General features: G+C 31.8%; 1 protein-coding gene across 1 annotated transcript in view; it reads left to right on the top strand.

Annotated features, from left to right (window-relative positions):
- The window catches only part of LOC149425231 (uncharacterized), a 37,934-nt gene extending 19,074 nt beyond the window's left edge, over positions 1–18,860 (top strand). The window contains exons 10-18 of the mRNA XM_089650750.1: positions 1,846–2,165; positions 6,999–7,268; positions 7,923–8,081; positions 10,981–11,274; positions 12,168–12,528; positions 13,546–13,693; positions 15,417–15,631; positions 17,332–17,435; positions 18,522–18,860. Coding sequence (XP_089506876.1) covers positions 1,846–2,165; positions 6,999–7,268; positions 7,923–8,081; positions 10,981–11,274; positions 12,168–12,528; positions 13,546–13,693; positions 15,417–15,631; positions 17,332–17,435; positions 18,522–18,841 — 2,191 coding nt within the window. The 3' untranslated portion in view covers positions 18,842–18,860. The remainder of the gene's footprint in view (positions 1–1,845; positions 2,166–6,998; positions 7,269–7,922; positions 8,082–10,980; positions 11,275–12,167; positions 12,529–13,545; positions 13,694–15,416; positions 15,632–17,331; positions 17,436–18,521) is intronic.
- The last annotated feature ends 127 nt before the right edge of the window (positions 18,861–18,987 follow it).

Here is an 18,987-nt window from a genome sequence, read left to right as displayed (position 1 = left end):
ATGTAATGAAATTTATTCTAAAATTATCTTTTTTATTTAAAACTATTTTATAAGCAATTAGGTCGGACTCGAAATATTTATAAAACGAAATACATAAACTGATATTATTATCATTTGGTTAATCACATTATAAATATTGTTTTAAAATAAATGTTTTGATGGTATATTCATATTTCAATTTTATTTCAACTAATTGTTTCTATATATTAGCACCGATATTCAGACGCACACTGAATTAATGACATATATATGTACTGCCAACCCTATGTATTAAAGTAACACGTATGTGACAGGCACAACGTATAGCCAATAGCCATACACCGATACAAGAGGGAAACATTACTTGTTTCATTCTTCATCCGACCAAAGCCTGGAATTTGAAGTCAACCTGGAATTTTAAATATCTGACCATCAGTTGTCCTCCAAATCTTGGCTGGAGATGTTTGACGTTACTAAACCGTCGAAGGAAATGGCATATTTTCCAATTAACATTGGCTTAAATGAAACACTAGAAGTCAATGGAAGTTCGGCCAATCCTCCGACCAGTGTTTGGCGCGTGGGCAGGTTTTAAAGTTGCCTTATCCGTATATTCATGTTGTCTTCTGACGTCTTTTTCTGTGATACAAGAAAAGTGAATTTTTTAATGTGAGCATGAAATCTACTGTTCTTTCAAACTATAGTTTAAAGTTAAAGCGTGTTTAAATCAGGTTCAACAGTGAAAATTATTTTTTCTTCGATAAATTAAGTTTTTTGTTTTAAATATTAACTCAATGATCACAATGTATGTATGTAAAACGTTAAACTTTTCCTTTGAGATATTTCGAGAAATGCCTTAAATTACAGCCAAAATTTTGTTTGCTTATCCATAATTTCCAGATAACACCTTACAACAAAGTGAAACGTCTGATTGTGCAAGGACGGGTTGTTTCGGGGAATTTGAACAATTCGTCAAATTTCAACGTTCATTTTCAAGTTCTGTGAATGATTTTTTTAAGTTCTGTTTTTATTTTAGTTATTTTAAGCAACTAGCTTATAATAATACAATAACATAACTTCAATAGGACTTTTATAGAACCCGAAAATGAACGTTGAAATTTTATGAATTCTTCAAATTCTCAGAAACAACTCGTCCTAAGTGAATTTAATTCAGTAGCGCCTATGTTGGAGAGCTCTTATCAGGGACATATTTATCTCATTTTCTTGACTAAACAAAGCTTTTTAATTTCATTGACATGAGTTTAAATGTCTACCTTAACCTTCGTTATATTTATTTCGCTTTGTTACGGAGATTTTTCTAAGATCTGCACAGTATTAAAAGTCTTTCCAATTGTTCACTTATGATGATTTATTCATGAAACAGGTTAACAATCTCAGTTTTGATTCAATGTAATTAGTTTGTCTCAAAATCTATGAAATCACTCATTGTGAAATTGATTGATAATCACATTTCTGTTGGCAATGTCGTTGAGATTAAACCCTTTACTTTAACATATTGAATGCTAAATAATGGAAATACAATCGGAATGTATTATAACAATAGGCATTGAATACATACGTACTTTCACCCCAATGATAATGGTTCGTATTTAAATGGTATGCATGTTATTATAAAAACTATTCTTATTTGTACTGGTTATCTCTTCTGTTATCGGTAGTGACTGGGCATGAAGATGGCAGGTATTAGGTATATCGTTTAGACAATTCGTTCCTCAGTTGGACCTCAATCGTAAGCTTTGAAGGAGGCTGACAAAACCCCTTAGGAAACATCAGTTGATTGTTTCTGGAAGTATTTATGATAAGACTATTTAGATGTTGATAACAGTGAATAAGTGATAAATTTTAAAGTGAACTATTAGTGAAAATGACAGAAAATAATTCAATTGTGATGAAAGGAGTTTCCCGGAAAATATCAACAAACATTGACGACGACGAAAAAATGTTGAAGGAGGAATTAGATTGTTTTTATAAAGAAATGCCCATCACCGAGGACACATCATGTGGAATCTGGCTATTCAAAGGACCCCTTCTTCAAAAATTTGCCAATAAGAAAATGTTCGTGTTATTGTATGGGATCTCCGGAATGTTTTTTTCCGCAACATATGCTTATTTCAGTGGTACCATCACAACGATGGAGAAAAGATTTAAAATTCCTAGTAAAACAATGGGTGAGTACAAATTTTAATTTTAATTTTAAATTTAAATTTGTTGCAATAATATATATTCATCCATGCTGAAATGATAGATTGTCTGCTGATTCCAACTATTATATTGATTTGTTATTACTTGCCTATTTTATGTCAATCATTCATGGATTTGAAAATTTCAACTCCAAGGATTTGGACCGCCTTTTTACCTGGTTCTTTTTGGTCCCGGAAATAATACTTTAATTTGTCTTCCTGCTTTTCGGATGGGGCGGATTTTCATTAAAGTGCTAGAATATGATGTTGACGTTTAAGGTGGAACGATTTTGAAATGTTGTTTATTTAAGTTAACAGGTTGGTACTTCAATACATTTTCAAGTGCTTCTCGTTCAACAAGTAGGTTGTTCTAGATTGTTGATTGGTTGTTCTTTTATAAATATTGTATAGGATATCTCAAAAGGAGCGCCATTTTTTTTAAATTTAATGTTCGCAGCTCTAAAAAGCTCATAATATGTGTCATCTGTCGACGAAGTTTACGAACTGTTTCAGAATTTTTTCTCATTTTTGTATAATTACTTTTTTCAATATTAATGTGTCGTTCTGTCGTGAAGCGTTCCATAAAATCTAAATAATTAATAAGACTTTAAATATGCTTGGCTTCCTCTGCAGAACTTTAATTTATTTCAATTTCGATTGCATAAGAACCCTCAATATTTCATTAGTTAGCAGCCAAGTGGAAGATAATTCACCCATTTGGTCCCCTTTGCATAAAGTTCACTCTAACAATATAGAACGAGTTCAGAACATATTTCTTGGGTACATAAATTTTAAGCTCAAAATTTCAAATGAATACATTAATTAGTTTTAATTATATTTTTAAAATAAAAAACTTCTGTTTTCACTGTATTATGCAGTAAATCATTTAAAATATGTATAATTTAAAACCCCATCAGGACGTTTAAATTAATAAATAAATTATGGCAATTTGATGAATCAATTAAATCTAATAACGCTGTCTGACAGTAGAATTATGTCAGACCTGGTCAGACAGCCATTAATAATTTAATTGACAGCCCTGTCATCGTTGCCACTATTAAATTCCATGCCGACCAGGAACAAAAAAATACAAAATGTAACATTCTTTTGCAGTACATACTCAACAACTATCAAACACACTTACTAACCAATTGGATCTGGTCAACAAGGTTGGGGGTACTATTGATATATTTACTCACTCCATTTATAGATTTATTTAAGAGTAATGCATACCCGCACTCTGTTGAATCCTACAAAATAGAGCAGCGTTGGCAATGTATTTTTAGCGATTTGTCGTATATGTAGTATTGCTCTAGTATCTATATTATTTTATGTTACTGTTACATGTTTTACTAATATTGTGTCATTAGAGCTGTCAACTTTATTATAAAAAGAGCCACCCTATATAAACATTACGTTTGTTTTGTAAGGGTCAGTCGTTGAATCTCTTTAAAAATGTCGATCTTTTCAATGATTTAAATAACTTTTGACACACCATTATTTAATCAACGTAATCGATAAATTTAATTATATCTAACTAAATGTTTCTTCGCTAGGATGAACAAATAGTGAAAATTAACAAAGATAAGAATAGACAAACAAAAAGAGACAAATAAGCACCTGCAGTCAAAAATATTAAAGAACGGTGATTATTATTATTTTAAATCAACATTTATATGGTATAAATATTTTTTATAAAATAGATATTTATTGCATTTACGTATATATCAAAAAAATGTTATAGTTAAATCAACACAACATAATCAAGCAGTTACTGAGATGTGTAAATAAATAAAATAAAAATAGTTTAATTGTTCAATTTCATTTGTCGACGGTACTATTTTGTCAAAATATTTTTTACTTTTGAAAAATATGTTCATGTGGACCAAAAAAACACCAATTTTGAATATACTTACATAATTCTATATTTTTACTCTCAGAATTAATAAATCGTTCTTGGAAAGTCGTTTAAAAGTTATATAATACTCTACAAACGCTCTCATGATTGGTCGAAGGAAATCTGAAATTAATAATAATTAAATCCAAACATCTCTGTGCATCTCTTTCTGTTACATGGCGTTTTTTGCGAATAAACGGGAAAGGTTGCCATAAAGTTTTGTATTTTTATGATATGAGGTTCATAGATGATTTTTGTGGTTGCGTTTTTAGTTTTATCGATGTTTGTGACTATGATCTTGTCCATTATTATACATAATTATTGAATACATGTTAATATAATTTAATTTTATATAATAATTTGTCAGAGAATAGATCGCATATACCATTTTTGGTGTAAAAACTTCAAGGAACATCGATAAATTGCATCGTAATGTATCTTGTATGTTTTAGACATCAGTACGAATAATATTTATTTATTTATTTATTTATTAACCACCCTAATGGGCTTTTACACACTACAAAGTTTAATAGTTGAGTATCACAGTTATTATAAATTCTACAAAATTAAAACAATAAAGGAAACATAATACAACGAAAAAAGAAAAAATATTAAATGTTACAACAAAAGCATATAATAAAATAAGATACATTAGTAAAAATGATAAGAAGTCTCACATAAATAGATATTCAAAATAAAAAAATAAAATTATATATATTGCGGAAATTATAGATGTCTATTTGTGTCTCGATATATAAAAGAATTAAAATAAACAATATTTATATTATTTTTATAAGCAATAATTGTTCGCCTGAAACACTCATCCACATTGAAAAAATCTCCTGATAAAAAATACATGACGCCAACGGGACTCGAACCCGTGTCCATTCGATTTCCGGTCGAAAGCTCTGACCACTGAGCTATGGAGGCTTATCTCTTACCCGCGAAATTATTCAATATATGCTAGTGTTTCATTCAACAATTACTGCTTGTTACATTTTTTTCACCTGAGAACAACCAACTTTATTTTATATATGAGAAAGGCATTGTAAGTGCTAACTCTCTCACTAGATGGCGTTGAGACAAATTGTCTACATTTTTAGGTGAAATACTTGAACTTGTCAAATATTGACACGGGTTCGAGTCCCGTTGGCGTCATGTATTTTTTATCAGGAGATTTTTTCAATGTGGATGAGTGTTTCAGGCGAACAATTATTGCTTATAAAAATAATTGTTATCCTTTGTGCTATGCATAAATAAAATCTTGTCTTAAAAACATTAATTTATCAAAAAAAATAATAATTAATATTTGACAAGTTCAAGTATTTCACCTAAAAATGTAGACAATTTGTCTCAACGCCATCTAGTGAGAGAGTTAGCACTTACAATGCCTTTCTCATATATAAAATAAAGTTGGTTGTTCTCAGGTGAAAAAAATGTAACAAGCAGTAATTGTTGAATGAAACACTAGCATATATTGAATAATTTCGCGGGTAAGAGATAAGCCTCCATAGCTCAGTGGTCAGAGCTTTCGACCGGAAATCGAATGGACACGGGTTCGAGTCCCGTTGGCGTCATGTATTTTTTATCAGGAGATTTTTTCAATGTGGATGAGTGTTTCAGGCGAACAATTATTGCTTATAAAAATAATTGTTATCCTTTGTGCTATGCATAAATAAAATCTTGTCTTAAAAACATTAATTTATCAAAAAAAATAATAATTAATATTTATATTGATTATTTTTAAGATGAAATATATCTCCCAGATCAGAATATTTATTTCCGAGACTGTGAAGTCTTGGAATCGGGGAATTTTGATAAGACAGTGTCCTGGTATTGTAAAAATAAAAGGGTAGTAAATTTCGGCAAGATCTTTTGGGTATTTGGATGCTGATTAATTGGAGTAACTCAGGACAGTCAATTTTGTAATGAAATACTATTAAATCTGTGTTTATTCTTCTTTCAGAAAGTTTTAATAGGGACAATATATCTAGTAAGTAGTTATAATCAATGTTTTCTACAGGAATATGCAATTTATAGTTTATATACTTCAGGAATCGTTGAATCTTTTAAATTTTATCGGAATGAATATTGTAAAAGGGGGACCATTTAGCATTATTATTTTTTTTAATTCTTTTTACTATGACATTTTAGAAGGTTATGTTTTAAAGCGGTAATAGCGCCCTTGAGGTGATTTCTCACGAAAACTGCGCTATATAAATTAGTCAAATATTATTATTATTATTGAAACTGTTCTCTCACAACTCAACTCAAATGACAGCGCGACTGCAACTAAATTTACGTACTACCAAAGATTTTCGTAAAAATGAATCAGTAGAAACTCATTTCAAATTTACAAGAGCGATGGTTTAATCCCGTTGGCGAGTACACCTCAAACTGCAGCAACGTTTTAGCCTGTGAGCTACGTAGGTATAAGAATAATACCGTGTGAACCCCAATATAATAATAATATTGGACAATTTTTATAGCGCCGCTTTTGTAAGTTATCACCTCAAATATCCTGCGATGTTTCGGCACGAATCTTAAATTCTAACATAAAAAAATAATTAACTTTCTGATATATTTTTTTTTAAATACTCTTAAATTATTTAGGCGGTTAACATTGATAAAAATACTACTGGAATTCCTTGTGAAGAATATAGAAAATCTCCATACAAAATGCCTACCCAGTACTACCCACGGTAGACGTTCAGAGCACAGATGACGTCACGCACCCATCTACCTCTTCCGCTCGGGTTATGGTGGTTTTGGTGGGCTTAAAAAAATTCTAACATGGAGATTTAATTTAACTATGAAAACGAACCTAAAAAAACAATACTGGTATTTAAGTTTCAATGTGGACATTGATTTTATTTATAAAACATGGACTCAAATTCCTTATTGCTTTTTTTCTTTAATTCCAGGTATAATATCTATAGGAAATGATCTGACCCAATTATTTGGGGCTGTAATTTTAAGTTACTATGCGGGCAGAGGACATCGGCCGAGGTGGTTAGCATTTGGTATATTCACCGTAGCCATTTTCTGCTTCTTAAATGCTCTTCCACATTTTCTTTTTGGACCTGGAGAAGACGCACTTCAATTAACGTATGAATACGGAGATGACTATCAATTTGATTCGTCTAAAAATTTCACGGAAGTACTGAAAAACAAACATCTCTGCAACTCCACGGGTGAGATAACAATGTTCATAAGATGAAATGTTGACTTATTTATTTCTTATTTTAATTATTCAAAAAATAAAGTCATCTTTATAACTGTCCCGACATTCCCGACAAAGCAAAAAGGTATGCAAGGATTACTAACACAATGAATAAGTGTTTTTATTTGAAACCTCAAACAAACAATGTCCCGTGAAATGTGATATCAGCTCTGTAGATAACATTAAAAAAATTAAACAAAAGGATGTTTTGTAATTTTTTTTATTTAGTTTCTTTAATATATCATAATAATACAAATTTCTTAGAATAACTTGTTTATAGATATACTCTTTTTTTACAAATAACAGAATAATATTATCGAATATTTGAAAAAAATTAAAACTTAAAAGAAATTCTACAAATTAAACTTGATAACAATACCCCTCCTGATATGTCATGTCCTATGTTTCAATTATTTTTTTATATTACATAGTCCAGTCCCTTTAATTTTACTTGTACTTTCTCATCTGTTTGCATATTATTTATGGGATGTGTAGGATAGCAGTAATCTCCCAACAATGTGATTGTGTTCAGGGTGGTTGTCAGGGTTTGGAGATGAGACCTTGTTCTTCAAAACGGCTTCCAGGAACTGAGCAACATAGAAAGTAATTTTATTAATTTTTGTAGGAAATCCTGAGTGTGATTTGGGCGAAGTATCCATCGCGCCGTTGGCTATTTGGTTTGCGGCCCAGCTTATCTCCGGAATCGGGGGGACGTTATATTACAGTTTGGGGTACTCCTACATGGATGACAACATCAAGAAGTCAAAGTCTCCAGTTATCATAAGTTAGTATTATTTCTTAACACACAATCATTAACATAAGATAATAATCTTTTTTTAATTGGTACTCGTATTACAGTTATATTGCAAGGGTCACCATAAACAAATACAGATAACCATTTACAGCTTTTTGTATGTGCTTTCTTTGAGAATAAGTCAATAAAGTGTTTAATTAAAAATGTGAATTTTAAAAGTTGTTTCAGTATGATATATTTAATATAAGTCTACCTGTATTGCGACATGACTGATATTTTTACCTAACATAATGCTATTATTATTGAAAGCAACGCATTCAAATATATACATATATATTATTGAAGTGAAACTTCTTTACGCGCGTCATGCATTTTCGAGGACCGGTGAAAAACCGACTCATGACCGTCACGAAAAACCGTGATCATTTCGCTATAGGAGCCTAGCTAAGATTATATACCTAGTTTAGGTCACTCTCCAAACTCAGCTTCGCGGTCTAGAGGCAGAGCGCCCGACTGTCGTCGTGAAGAACCGAGGTTCGATCCCAGCTTTAACTTTTTTTTTTTCTTTTTGTGATTTTTTCAATACGAGGAAAAGTGATAAAATGCTCTCGTGCTGCGACTTTTAGATATTTTGACTATATGATATTTTGGTCGAAATATAGCTTACATATCGAGCCGGTAGAGTCGCTCGGTATTTTGACTAATTATTTTTATTTTGATCATTAAAATTACTAATCAAGGCCGATAACGCGACTAATTACCCTCGCAGACGTGCGTGACAAGTTCTTTTAGTAAAAAACACAGCCGTAAGTGAGTTTTTCAAAATTTAGAAATGTTTTTCAAATTCAGACTCCATACGGGTATGAGACTGTTAAAACACGATAGATCTTTTCCAAAACGGACAAATATACGGAAATATTTTGAAAAACGACAGATATGACTTCACACTGCCGATATATCTTCGATTCGACCCTATATAAAGCGTTAACGAGACGTTATGTGATATTATTCATTTGCCGTGTTTGAAAACGAAAATTTGCGTGGGACAAGTCAATTTTTTTTAAATTTTTTTTTTAAATTTTTTTATTTATTGAAACATATAAACAAGGTTACAATTTAATGACAATATAAACACCAATATTTCAATCACTCTCCTAATAAAGCAGCTGCTTGTGTTTAGGAGAGGACAACAAAATATTTTTACATTTGTTTAAATTAAACTAAAAATATTTGTAATTTAACAAAAAATAACAATAAAAGTAATAAAAATATTGGTTAGTTAATAGATGATTCAAAGAATTGAAAAGGCAAAAACATATTTCTAAACAATAAGTGAAGTTATGAGGTGGTACAAGAGTATTTTAATTTAATTTTTTTTTAAATATTTTTCGTAGTTTTCTTCCGATCGTATATCAAGGGGTAATTTATTAAATAATTTTACACCCTTGAATATATAGTGATGCTGTGCTGTTGTGGTTCGTGCTAGTGGCACGGTTAGTCCTCCAACAGATATTATTCTTTTGCTAATATTCAATTGTGGTAAATTATTTTTACTAAAGAAATCTTTATGTATTTGTAGAAGTGCAATTTTGTCATAAATTTTTGTAAGTGGGGGAACCGGGAAATCTTGAAAAACATTTATAGTTGGGTAGTAATATGGCTTTTTTAAGATGATTTTTATGAGGAGTACACTTTGTATACGCGGTTCTCGTCGCGCGAGATACCTCTCCTCGCGGTCTAGAGGCAGAGCGTTCAACACTCGTTATGCAGGACCCGGGTTCGAATCCCATATATTTATAACTTTTAATTTTTTTTATCACATGCTACTTATAAATATGTCAATAGACAGAAAAAAAGAAAGAATGAAATGAAAAGAGAGAGAGAAGAATACTAAAAGTTTCACTTCCGTCGTGCGTAGGCTTGCCACACACTGTATTTTTATTTATGTTTATTTAACTTGTTCCTCTCTTTTCATTTATCTATCATGCACTTTCTTATATATTATGAACCTACTTGATATTATTATTTTTTATATTATTTTCATTCTCTTTATGGTGACCGGATACATCATCAAAATGACAAATCTGCACACAATTAAAAAGTGATAGAGGCCGCAGCACGGGCAAGCCACCCAGTGAGGCCAACATTACTGGAAAACTTAAAATGTAAAAAATATTTTACCAAATTAAAAAAAAATTTCAAAAAATCCCATGAAAAGTGATAAAACAAAAACTAGGTTAAATACTCGAATTTTACGTCGGTTAGTTTTTCCTTCGTTTTTAATGGCTTTGTGTCACTCATTTTGTTGAGTTACCATGGAATCCTCTTTCTCGATGATTATATATAATCATAGAAAAAAAGAAGAAAATATACAATGCACGTTTATACCTGCCACGTATTAAATAAGTTTTTGGTTGTTTTGTTATCTAAGCTTTAAAACCTTTTTTCTGTATATCCACTAAATCATTTGAACTTTAAAAATATAAAATAGGCGCATCAGGATGTTATGATTAATAAATACATAAAACATCACTGAATTCAATGAATTCCAGAAACCAACAGCCCATTAGGCTAAGTGTATAAATTAATTAAAAAAATCATACCTACTCTGGTAAATCTGTTTGATTTCCATCCATCATCTTTTTTTTTTTTTTTTTTTTTTTTTTTTTTTTTTTTTTTTTTTTTTTTTTTTTTTTTTTTTTTTTAAAGAAAGACAAACATTCCCGGGTTACGAATAACCCAACAATGTTTGAAAATCTCCTACTACCACCACAGAAAGCCGAAAATGTTGCTTGTGTTGTGATGGAGGACTTAGCCAGCCGAGGAATCGAACACGCGACGCTCGGGTGAGACCCAAGCGCTATGCCCACCCAACCACTGACCGGTCAAATTTATTCAATCTTTCATTCAATGTTTTGAATGATTCCAGGTTTCACATTCTTCATCAGAACAATGGGTCCAACAGTGGGGTACGCCCTCGTGTCCATATTCCTCAGGATGTACATAGCCCCGGGCCTGACCCCGACCATCGACAACTCGGATCCTCGATGGCTGGGCGCTTGGTGGGTCGGGTGGCTGCTCATGGGCGCCCTTTTAACCTTCTTCTCCACCTTGCTGCTCATGCTGCCCAAGGAGTTGCCGAGGGCGGCTGCTAGGAAACAACTCTTGAGACAGAAGAGCAAGGACTCAAAGGCGGAAGTGTTTATAAAACCTTCAGTGAAAGGTGAGTCTTCAAAATCTTATGTGTTTCAATCAAAACTTTTGGATAGCGTAGTTTTTAACTTTTTGGTCATGTTGTGATTAGCCATACAGAAAAACGTTCAATGTCATTCCACTAACAACCCATCCTTTTGTCTGAACGTAAAATGCCAAATTTATGATATCTGAAAAAAAAAATTTTTTTGATATGTATGCCATTTCTTCACATCATGTGTGTTATATTTTAATGATAATTCCACACAAACTTCACTAAAGCAAACAAATCGGTGAAACTCATTATCGTTCGATTTGCAGTGGCAATTTAATATTATGGAAAAAAATGGACTTCACAACATTGAGACATAACCCATTAAAACTAAGACTTTAAACCTTTTTTTAAAATCTACTGCGATCATTTTAAACTGCTACTGTTCTGCTGAGAAATTGAATTTTTCCGCACTGACCAGAGATATTTAAAAATGATATTCACTTATGAATTCGGTTCATTTCAAGAATCGAATGAAAAAAAAATGTTTTGAAAAGGTGATGTTTTGAATCGCATTATTTTCGTTCGTGTATGTTAGGACGGGTTATTTTGGAAAATTTGAACAATTCTTAGAATTTCAAGTTGTGTGTCATTTCTTAGTTCTGTGGAGGTTTTTTTCATGTTCTGTTATAATTTCAGTTATGTCAAGCAGCTGGCCTAGAATGATATAATAACAAAACTTGGATGGGACTTTCACAGAACCCGAAAATGAACATTGAAATAAGAATATTTGTTCAAATTTTCTGTAAAACCCGTCCTTAGTATTTTTGTTTGAAGAATAAGATTCATAATAGTTTATATTCTGATTATTTTCATCCTTATAATTGTTCAATTATTTTCTGAAAAAAGCATTTGTTACATTATTCCCATAGATATGATGGCAACTGTGAAAAGACTTATGACGAATTCCATATACAACTACAACCAGCTCGCTTCCATCGCATACTGTTTCGGCTATACTCCTTATTGGATCTTTCTTCCCAAGTACATTGAGACCCAGTACCGTCAGTCAGCCTCCGTGTCCAGTCTGGTCACTGGCACAGTTGGTCTTGTCTTCTCAGCTCTTGGGGTTCTCATTTCCGGAGTTATACTGCAGAGATTCAAGCCCAAGGCCAAATACATGGCCTTGTGGAACACCATTATTGGACTGATCACTCTCTTGGGAGTTCTCGGATACTCTTCCCTCGGGTGTACAGCAGTAGATGAACAGATGCCCATGTTTTCCAATGGAGAGTAAGTTATCTACAACTTTAATAATCTCAATTGCCACTTTTTACACCACTTCTGATAAAGCATGCGCAAAATACATTCGAAACTAAAACTGCACGATTAATCGTAGCTGGATCAACATATTATCGCATTGCCCCACCCCTCTTAATCAAATGTAAGCAAACACCGTTCCTCTTGTTTTTTATTGCCCACCATTTGGACGATCCCCACACTGATCCATCTGATGGATTAGGTTAGGTTTGAGAGGGGTTTGCCCGGTGCTATTGTGAGCACGCCGACACAGCCATGAGAAACTAAGAGTAATTTTTTTGATTTGCATTCGTGCACCACGAACACGTGTTCCGATATCGTGATAAAATATTCCTAATTTACTGAAAGTTTACCGTGAAATCTGTTAATTCATTGGTTAAGGTCGTTTTCAACCGGATTACCAATAATTTGAAGATATTATTAATAAATCAAAAATACTTATTTTGGATCAATCACGAATAAAAATATTATTGTTAGGTTAGGTTAGGAAGATAAAGAATGAAACAAAAATATAAAATAACATATTTTCGAATTGAATTGAGAGTATAAATTTAAACGAAATTGATAAACGTCGCTACGCACCGAGTATCTTTGAGGAGGTGACCGGATAAATCATCACAATGATTATTTAGATCTTTAAAAAGTTATATAAAGTCATGGAAAGTGACGAAACAAAAACTTTATTAACTGGGTTAAGTAGGTTAGGTTAGGTTAGGTTAGGTTAATTTATTTTTTCATCGTTTCTAATGACTTTATTTCACTTTTTAAAAGTGTGTTGAATTGTCACTGTGTTGAGTTATCATGGAACCCTTTGAGGAATGTTGGCTTACCCGCTAATAACTTTTTTGAAACCTTTGATACGATCGGTGTTCACAAATACATTCAAACGATTTTGCCTGTGCCTACGTTTTTTTATTTATCGGCTGTCGGATATTACAACATTCATATTGTTCTGTAGTATACCTTCACCATTTTGTGGATGTTTTCCAGGATTAACAACAACATGTCATGTAACGCAGACTGCAAGTGTGACTACGTCAAGTTCTCCCCCGTGTGTTCCGTGGAAAGCAAGGAAACCTTCATTTCGGCTTGTCACGCTGGATGTACACAGCAGTACAGCGGAGATAATGGGAAGCCAGTGAGTAATTAACATCATCTTAATAAATCATTAGCAAGATATCATTATCTTAATAAGTCGTTACAGCAGCAAACAAGCATACTTAGAATCAAATGTTATTTCAAGCTGAGAGCTAGAGAGCTGAGTATAAAACAAATATACTTCCTTTACAAATTGTGCATAGTCAAATAATTAAAAAAAAAAACAAGCATCAAAAAAAAATTATTTACATAGAATTTAAGTTATTAAAATGTAATGATCTAGTCCGAAAAAACAAAAAAAAATAAAAATTAACGAGAAAATCTTAGTTTTTCAAAAGTCGCTTGCGACAGGAAAAATTATTCCCATTTCATAAATGTGACACCTCATTTGCGCAATACCAATACAAAACATAATCTAATTACAATAAAATATTAAATAGATAAATTGAATACAATTACGAATGCGAACAAAAAAAAAACTGAAAAATTATGAAAACAGTTTTTAAAGTTATCTTAAATGAACATAATTTTAACTCTGCAGACTGACTAATTGTAAAAAATTAAATAAAAAGTATTTGTACGTATTCAGATAATATAATATTTATAAAATTATTATAATAATAATAAATTATATAGCGAAGGAAACTGAATCTAACATTAAAAATATGACAATCTAATCGTATTATGGAGTTCAACAATAATAATTTAATGATAGGCATTGTGTACGCAGACCTCCATGTGAATAAATGAATGAAAGTGTACCTAATGTCTTAATTTATTGATAGGCATTGTGTACGCAGACCTCCATGTGACTAAATGAATGAAAGTGTACCTAAAGTCTTAATATATTGATAGGCATTGTGTACGCAGACCTCCATGTGAATAACTGAATGAAAGTGTACCTAATGTCTTAATTTATTGAAAGGCATTGTTTACGCAGACCTCAAATATGAATAAGAGAATGAAAGTGTAACTATGTCTTAATTTATTGATAGGCATTGTTTACGCAGACCTCTATTGGAATAACAGAATGAACGTGTACCTATCTTTTAAAATTGTCAGATAATTTTACTTCTTCTTCTAATGTGTATGATGATGCTAATTGATTAGTGTAACTGCCTTTAGTTTTACTTGATCGGAAGTAAAACTGATTTTTTTCATGTGAATACCGCACAAGAGTCCCAACTGCTCCCAACCGTCTAGAGCCAGTGAGACTATGGCATCCCCAATTGGGGTATGTTGTGATGCTGAAGGTAGTGGGAAAGGAAAGGAAATGGGGAAGTGGAAGTTGGGGAAGTACCTGGATATTCAGGTCTGGTCACCAAACAGGGCTAAAGCCATTTTAAGCAACGTTTCTATTCGGAATGGTGGTCTTACACAAGGCCGATACTGAGAGTAAATTAATCAAATAAAATTTACCTGCGCACGCTGGGATTTGATCCCGCGTCCTTCGAATTGCTAGTCGAGAGCCTTACCACTTATCAAGGAGACCGGCTTAGACATCTGATTTACTTCAATATTCTAACGTAAAACAATAGCATAAAAATGTTAATTTTCCTTTTCGTATTCGGTCATAAAATAAATTTTTACTCTTATTTTTTTTAAACATTATCCTGTTTCATCGCATATTTTCTGATATAGTACAGCCAAAAAACAGCAGATGTACCATCGGTTTTATGGATTTCGTGAATCTGTGACTTTCCAAATAGCCTTATTTTGCTAACTGCCAATTACCAAACTGAATCTTGAAAAATATATTTCAGGTTTACACAAATTGTTCATGCATTCAAAACAACTCTTCATCGCTCATCATGGAAGACTATGTGCCCGGTGACGATTCATACATCGGTGGGTCAGCCCTCTCTGGTCCATGCGACGTAGACTGCCTGCAACACTTCATATTTTTCTTGGTCATAGTGTGCACACTTAAGTTCTTTGGTGCCATGGGTAGAGTCACTAACTTCCTCCTGAGCGTCAGGTACGTAAAGAACAATTAATAATACTTATACTCATTTAAATCACGGTGATTGATTTTTAGCGTATTTTATTGGTACGGAATCTTTAAACATAAAACATTCCCAAAATCAGTTAACAAAATTATGCAGCCGATTTATACGTGTGTCAGCATGAAAGATTGTCACAGAAAAGGGTAGCATTTTGTTTCGTATGTATAATGTTACTTTGCCGAGAATTTCAGAGTGGTCCATGCATTTATTAATCACATTATTTTAGGAGCAACTTGGGCAATTATTTGTGAGTTAATGATAATTATTTAAAAATATGATTTTGCCCTTCCTATTATATAAATATAATTCAAAATAAAATAAAGTATAATTCATCAAAAAAAAATTTCATGGTTTTAAATTTTTTTTTAAATATACAAACGACTGATTTATGTTAGTACTCAAATTTTTCGTATTTGAATTAAAAATTTCTACCTGAAAAACAATGTTTTATTTTATATTTCATTTTATTTTCATAGTGGTTAGGCAAGATTATTTATTTAATAATTACGTTTTACTCGCAAAAATTTAATTGTTTTATGGTATTTTATTTTATAATAAAACACAAATAAATAAAGTTGCACATATAGACCGGTTGGTGGCTGAGTTGACATCGTGTTTGGGTCCCACCCAGGCGTAGTGTGTTCAATTCCTCGGCTGGCTAAGTCCTCCATCACAACACAAGAAACATTTTCCGCTTACTGTGGTGGTAATAGGAGATTTTCAAATATTGTCAGGTTATTCGTAACCTGGGAATGTTTGTCTTCGTTAAAATAACCTAGATATTTGTAATCGCTTTTGATCAAAAAAATATTATAATAATATATTAACATATAATCATTTCGTTCTGCTAAGCATTTCGGCCTCAAATCCAAATTTAACCCATGTTGTTGTACTTTCCCTCGTCGATTCAACGTTTCAAACAGCTTTGCGATGTCCATCCTCAGGATTAATGGGCAAATTTAAAAAAAAAATTAATTCAAACGCTTTAACTTTTTGGGTTCCGTACTTAGTGATTATCCGCAAAACTAGCCGTAGAAAATCACATATGCAGAAGAATGACGACACGGCATTACTTTTAGACAATCACCACATCTACCTTGGTGATGGTCCCTGGAAGGCTGTCTGAAACGTTGCCTCAAAAATCAACCACCATACTATGTTTTGTCAATCGTTATGTATTATTTTGAAATACATATATTTGAATTTTAATTTTGTTTTTCGTGATTGCATGAATGCAAATCTTTGTTTTTCGTGATTGCATGAATGCAAATCTTTGTTTTTCGTGATTGCATGAATGCAAATCTTTGTTTTTCGTGATTGCATGAATGCAAATCTTTGTTTTTCGTGATCGCATGAATGCAAATCTTTGAAGTAGAAATTAACCCACTTCCCGACATCTGATCGAGCTGAAACTTGGCAGATAGACTCGTCGTCGATGAAAATGCATTTTATCAATGGTGGCAATCAGGAGTACACTTATCGAGTACACGCGGACACTAATCATTGCAGATAATATGGGAAATAAATGTCTGTCCTACCCAATCGTATACGACGTAGTTGTCAGCTAAGTTGCCTCCAGTCCCTGGAGAGGAAGGTTCAATCCTTACTCAGTTTGTTTGTTTCCGTTTTTTTTTTATTTATATCTATTTAAAATTTAATTTGATTTGTTTAGGTGTGTGGAAGACCGAGATAAAACAGTTTCCCTAGGTATAGGAATGACAGCAATAAGTCTGTTTGGCTTCATTCCTTCTCCTATCTATTTTGGCTACATTATGGGTAAGTTTCTATTTAATTTTCTGTTTTATTTTTTGGGTTGAAGAATCATTTAGTACGAATATAAAATAAAAACATTCAAATTTTCAAACAAATACTAAAATATTATCCTTTTATGATTTTTTAAAGAGACTTCTTAATGGAAACATCATTAAAGGTTTTAGAATGAATGAATGAGAATTATAATATAAAAAACAATTTTCTTAAAATGGTTGCACAAATAGGTACACAGTCTAAATACAAGTATAGATATAATTTGTAAATAAACATGTATACTTATACTAACATTTATACGCCCCTTTCACCAAAGTATCTAAATATATTATTTAAATTTAAAATAAAATACGCATTTATTAATTACGTTGATAGATTTATTTTTGTAAAATGAATTCTTAATATACAAATACCTACCTGCTGTATAAAAAAATAATGTATTATCTTGCTAGGTAAAAAGTTTAAAAAAATATTCATTTGAATACAAGTTTTTTTCAAGTTACAGTGAATCAAATATAACAATATTATTATTAAGTCGAAATATGTATATATATATTTAAAGCAATTTATTTTTTTAGATCATTATTAAACTGTAGTTATGCCACATTGAGACGACTAATTTTTTATGATTTTGTTTACCGAAAATATTAATAACACTTGAAAAATCACACAAATAAAAAATAAAGAAAAAGGAGGTGTAAACAAAAGCATTTCAACAAGTCATCTCAATGTGACGTCACCACAGTTTGATAATGACCTTGAATGCCAAAATAGTTGTCACAGTAAAAAAGAATAAAATTCTAGCTGAACTTAACAACATTATCAAATTCGATTTACTTTGTTTTAAAATTGAGTTAACACAAAGACAATAAATATAATATAGATGTTTACCTAAAAGCTTTTACTAGCCTTTTTTAATATAATATATATTTTATTATATCGCCATCGTGATACCATATACAAATTTTGTTATAGAGATTGATAAATTTAAAAAAAACCGCAATATTACTACTAATGGTTTGTTCCGACTTCTTGCCAGAAGTAACACACTAGTAAATCCCGCTATTCTAAGATAAATATTTGTTTCATTTTCAGACTCTACCTGCCTGGTTTGGGGTAAAACCTGCACAGACAATGGAAACTGTTGGCTCTACAATGCCGCTCTGCTGCGGAAAAAACTAAACTACAACGCGGCCATCTTCTTCTGCATAGGATTATTCTTTGATATTCTAATCTGGTTAAATGTTAGTGACTTGAACATGTTTGGTGATCCGTTAGAAATGGCGGAAAAAAATAACAAACTTGAAAGTGGAAACGATAAAAATGAAAAGGTCGACAGTAATTGTGAAGAAGACGACGAAGCCAGAGATTTGCAAGAAATTGGACAAAGTGTTGCAAATCGGGAGCAGATGTAGCCACGAAAATAAATCAATTTTATAACACAAACCAAAAATACAATTTAATGTGTGCAAAACGAATTATTTAATTTAATACCTATATAATTAAAAAAAAAAACAACAACAATAATGAAAAAAGTCGGTAAGAATCCACTTGTTAAATA

This window comes from Hesperophylax consimilis, chromosome 3 (assembly GCF_061612785.1).
Source record: "Hesperophylax consimilis isolate HC1 chromosome 3, BYU_Hcon_1.0, whole genome shotgun sequence".
Classification (NCBI taxonomy): Eukaryota; Metazoa; Arthropoda; class Insecta; order Trichoptera; family Limnephilidae; genus Hesperophylax; species Hesperophylax consimilis.
This window is presented reverse-complemented; position numbering and strand designations above follow the sequence as displayed.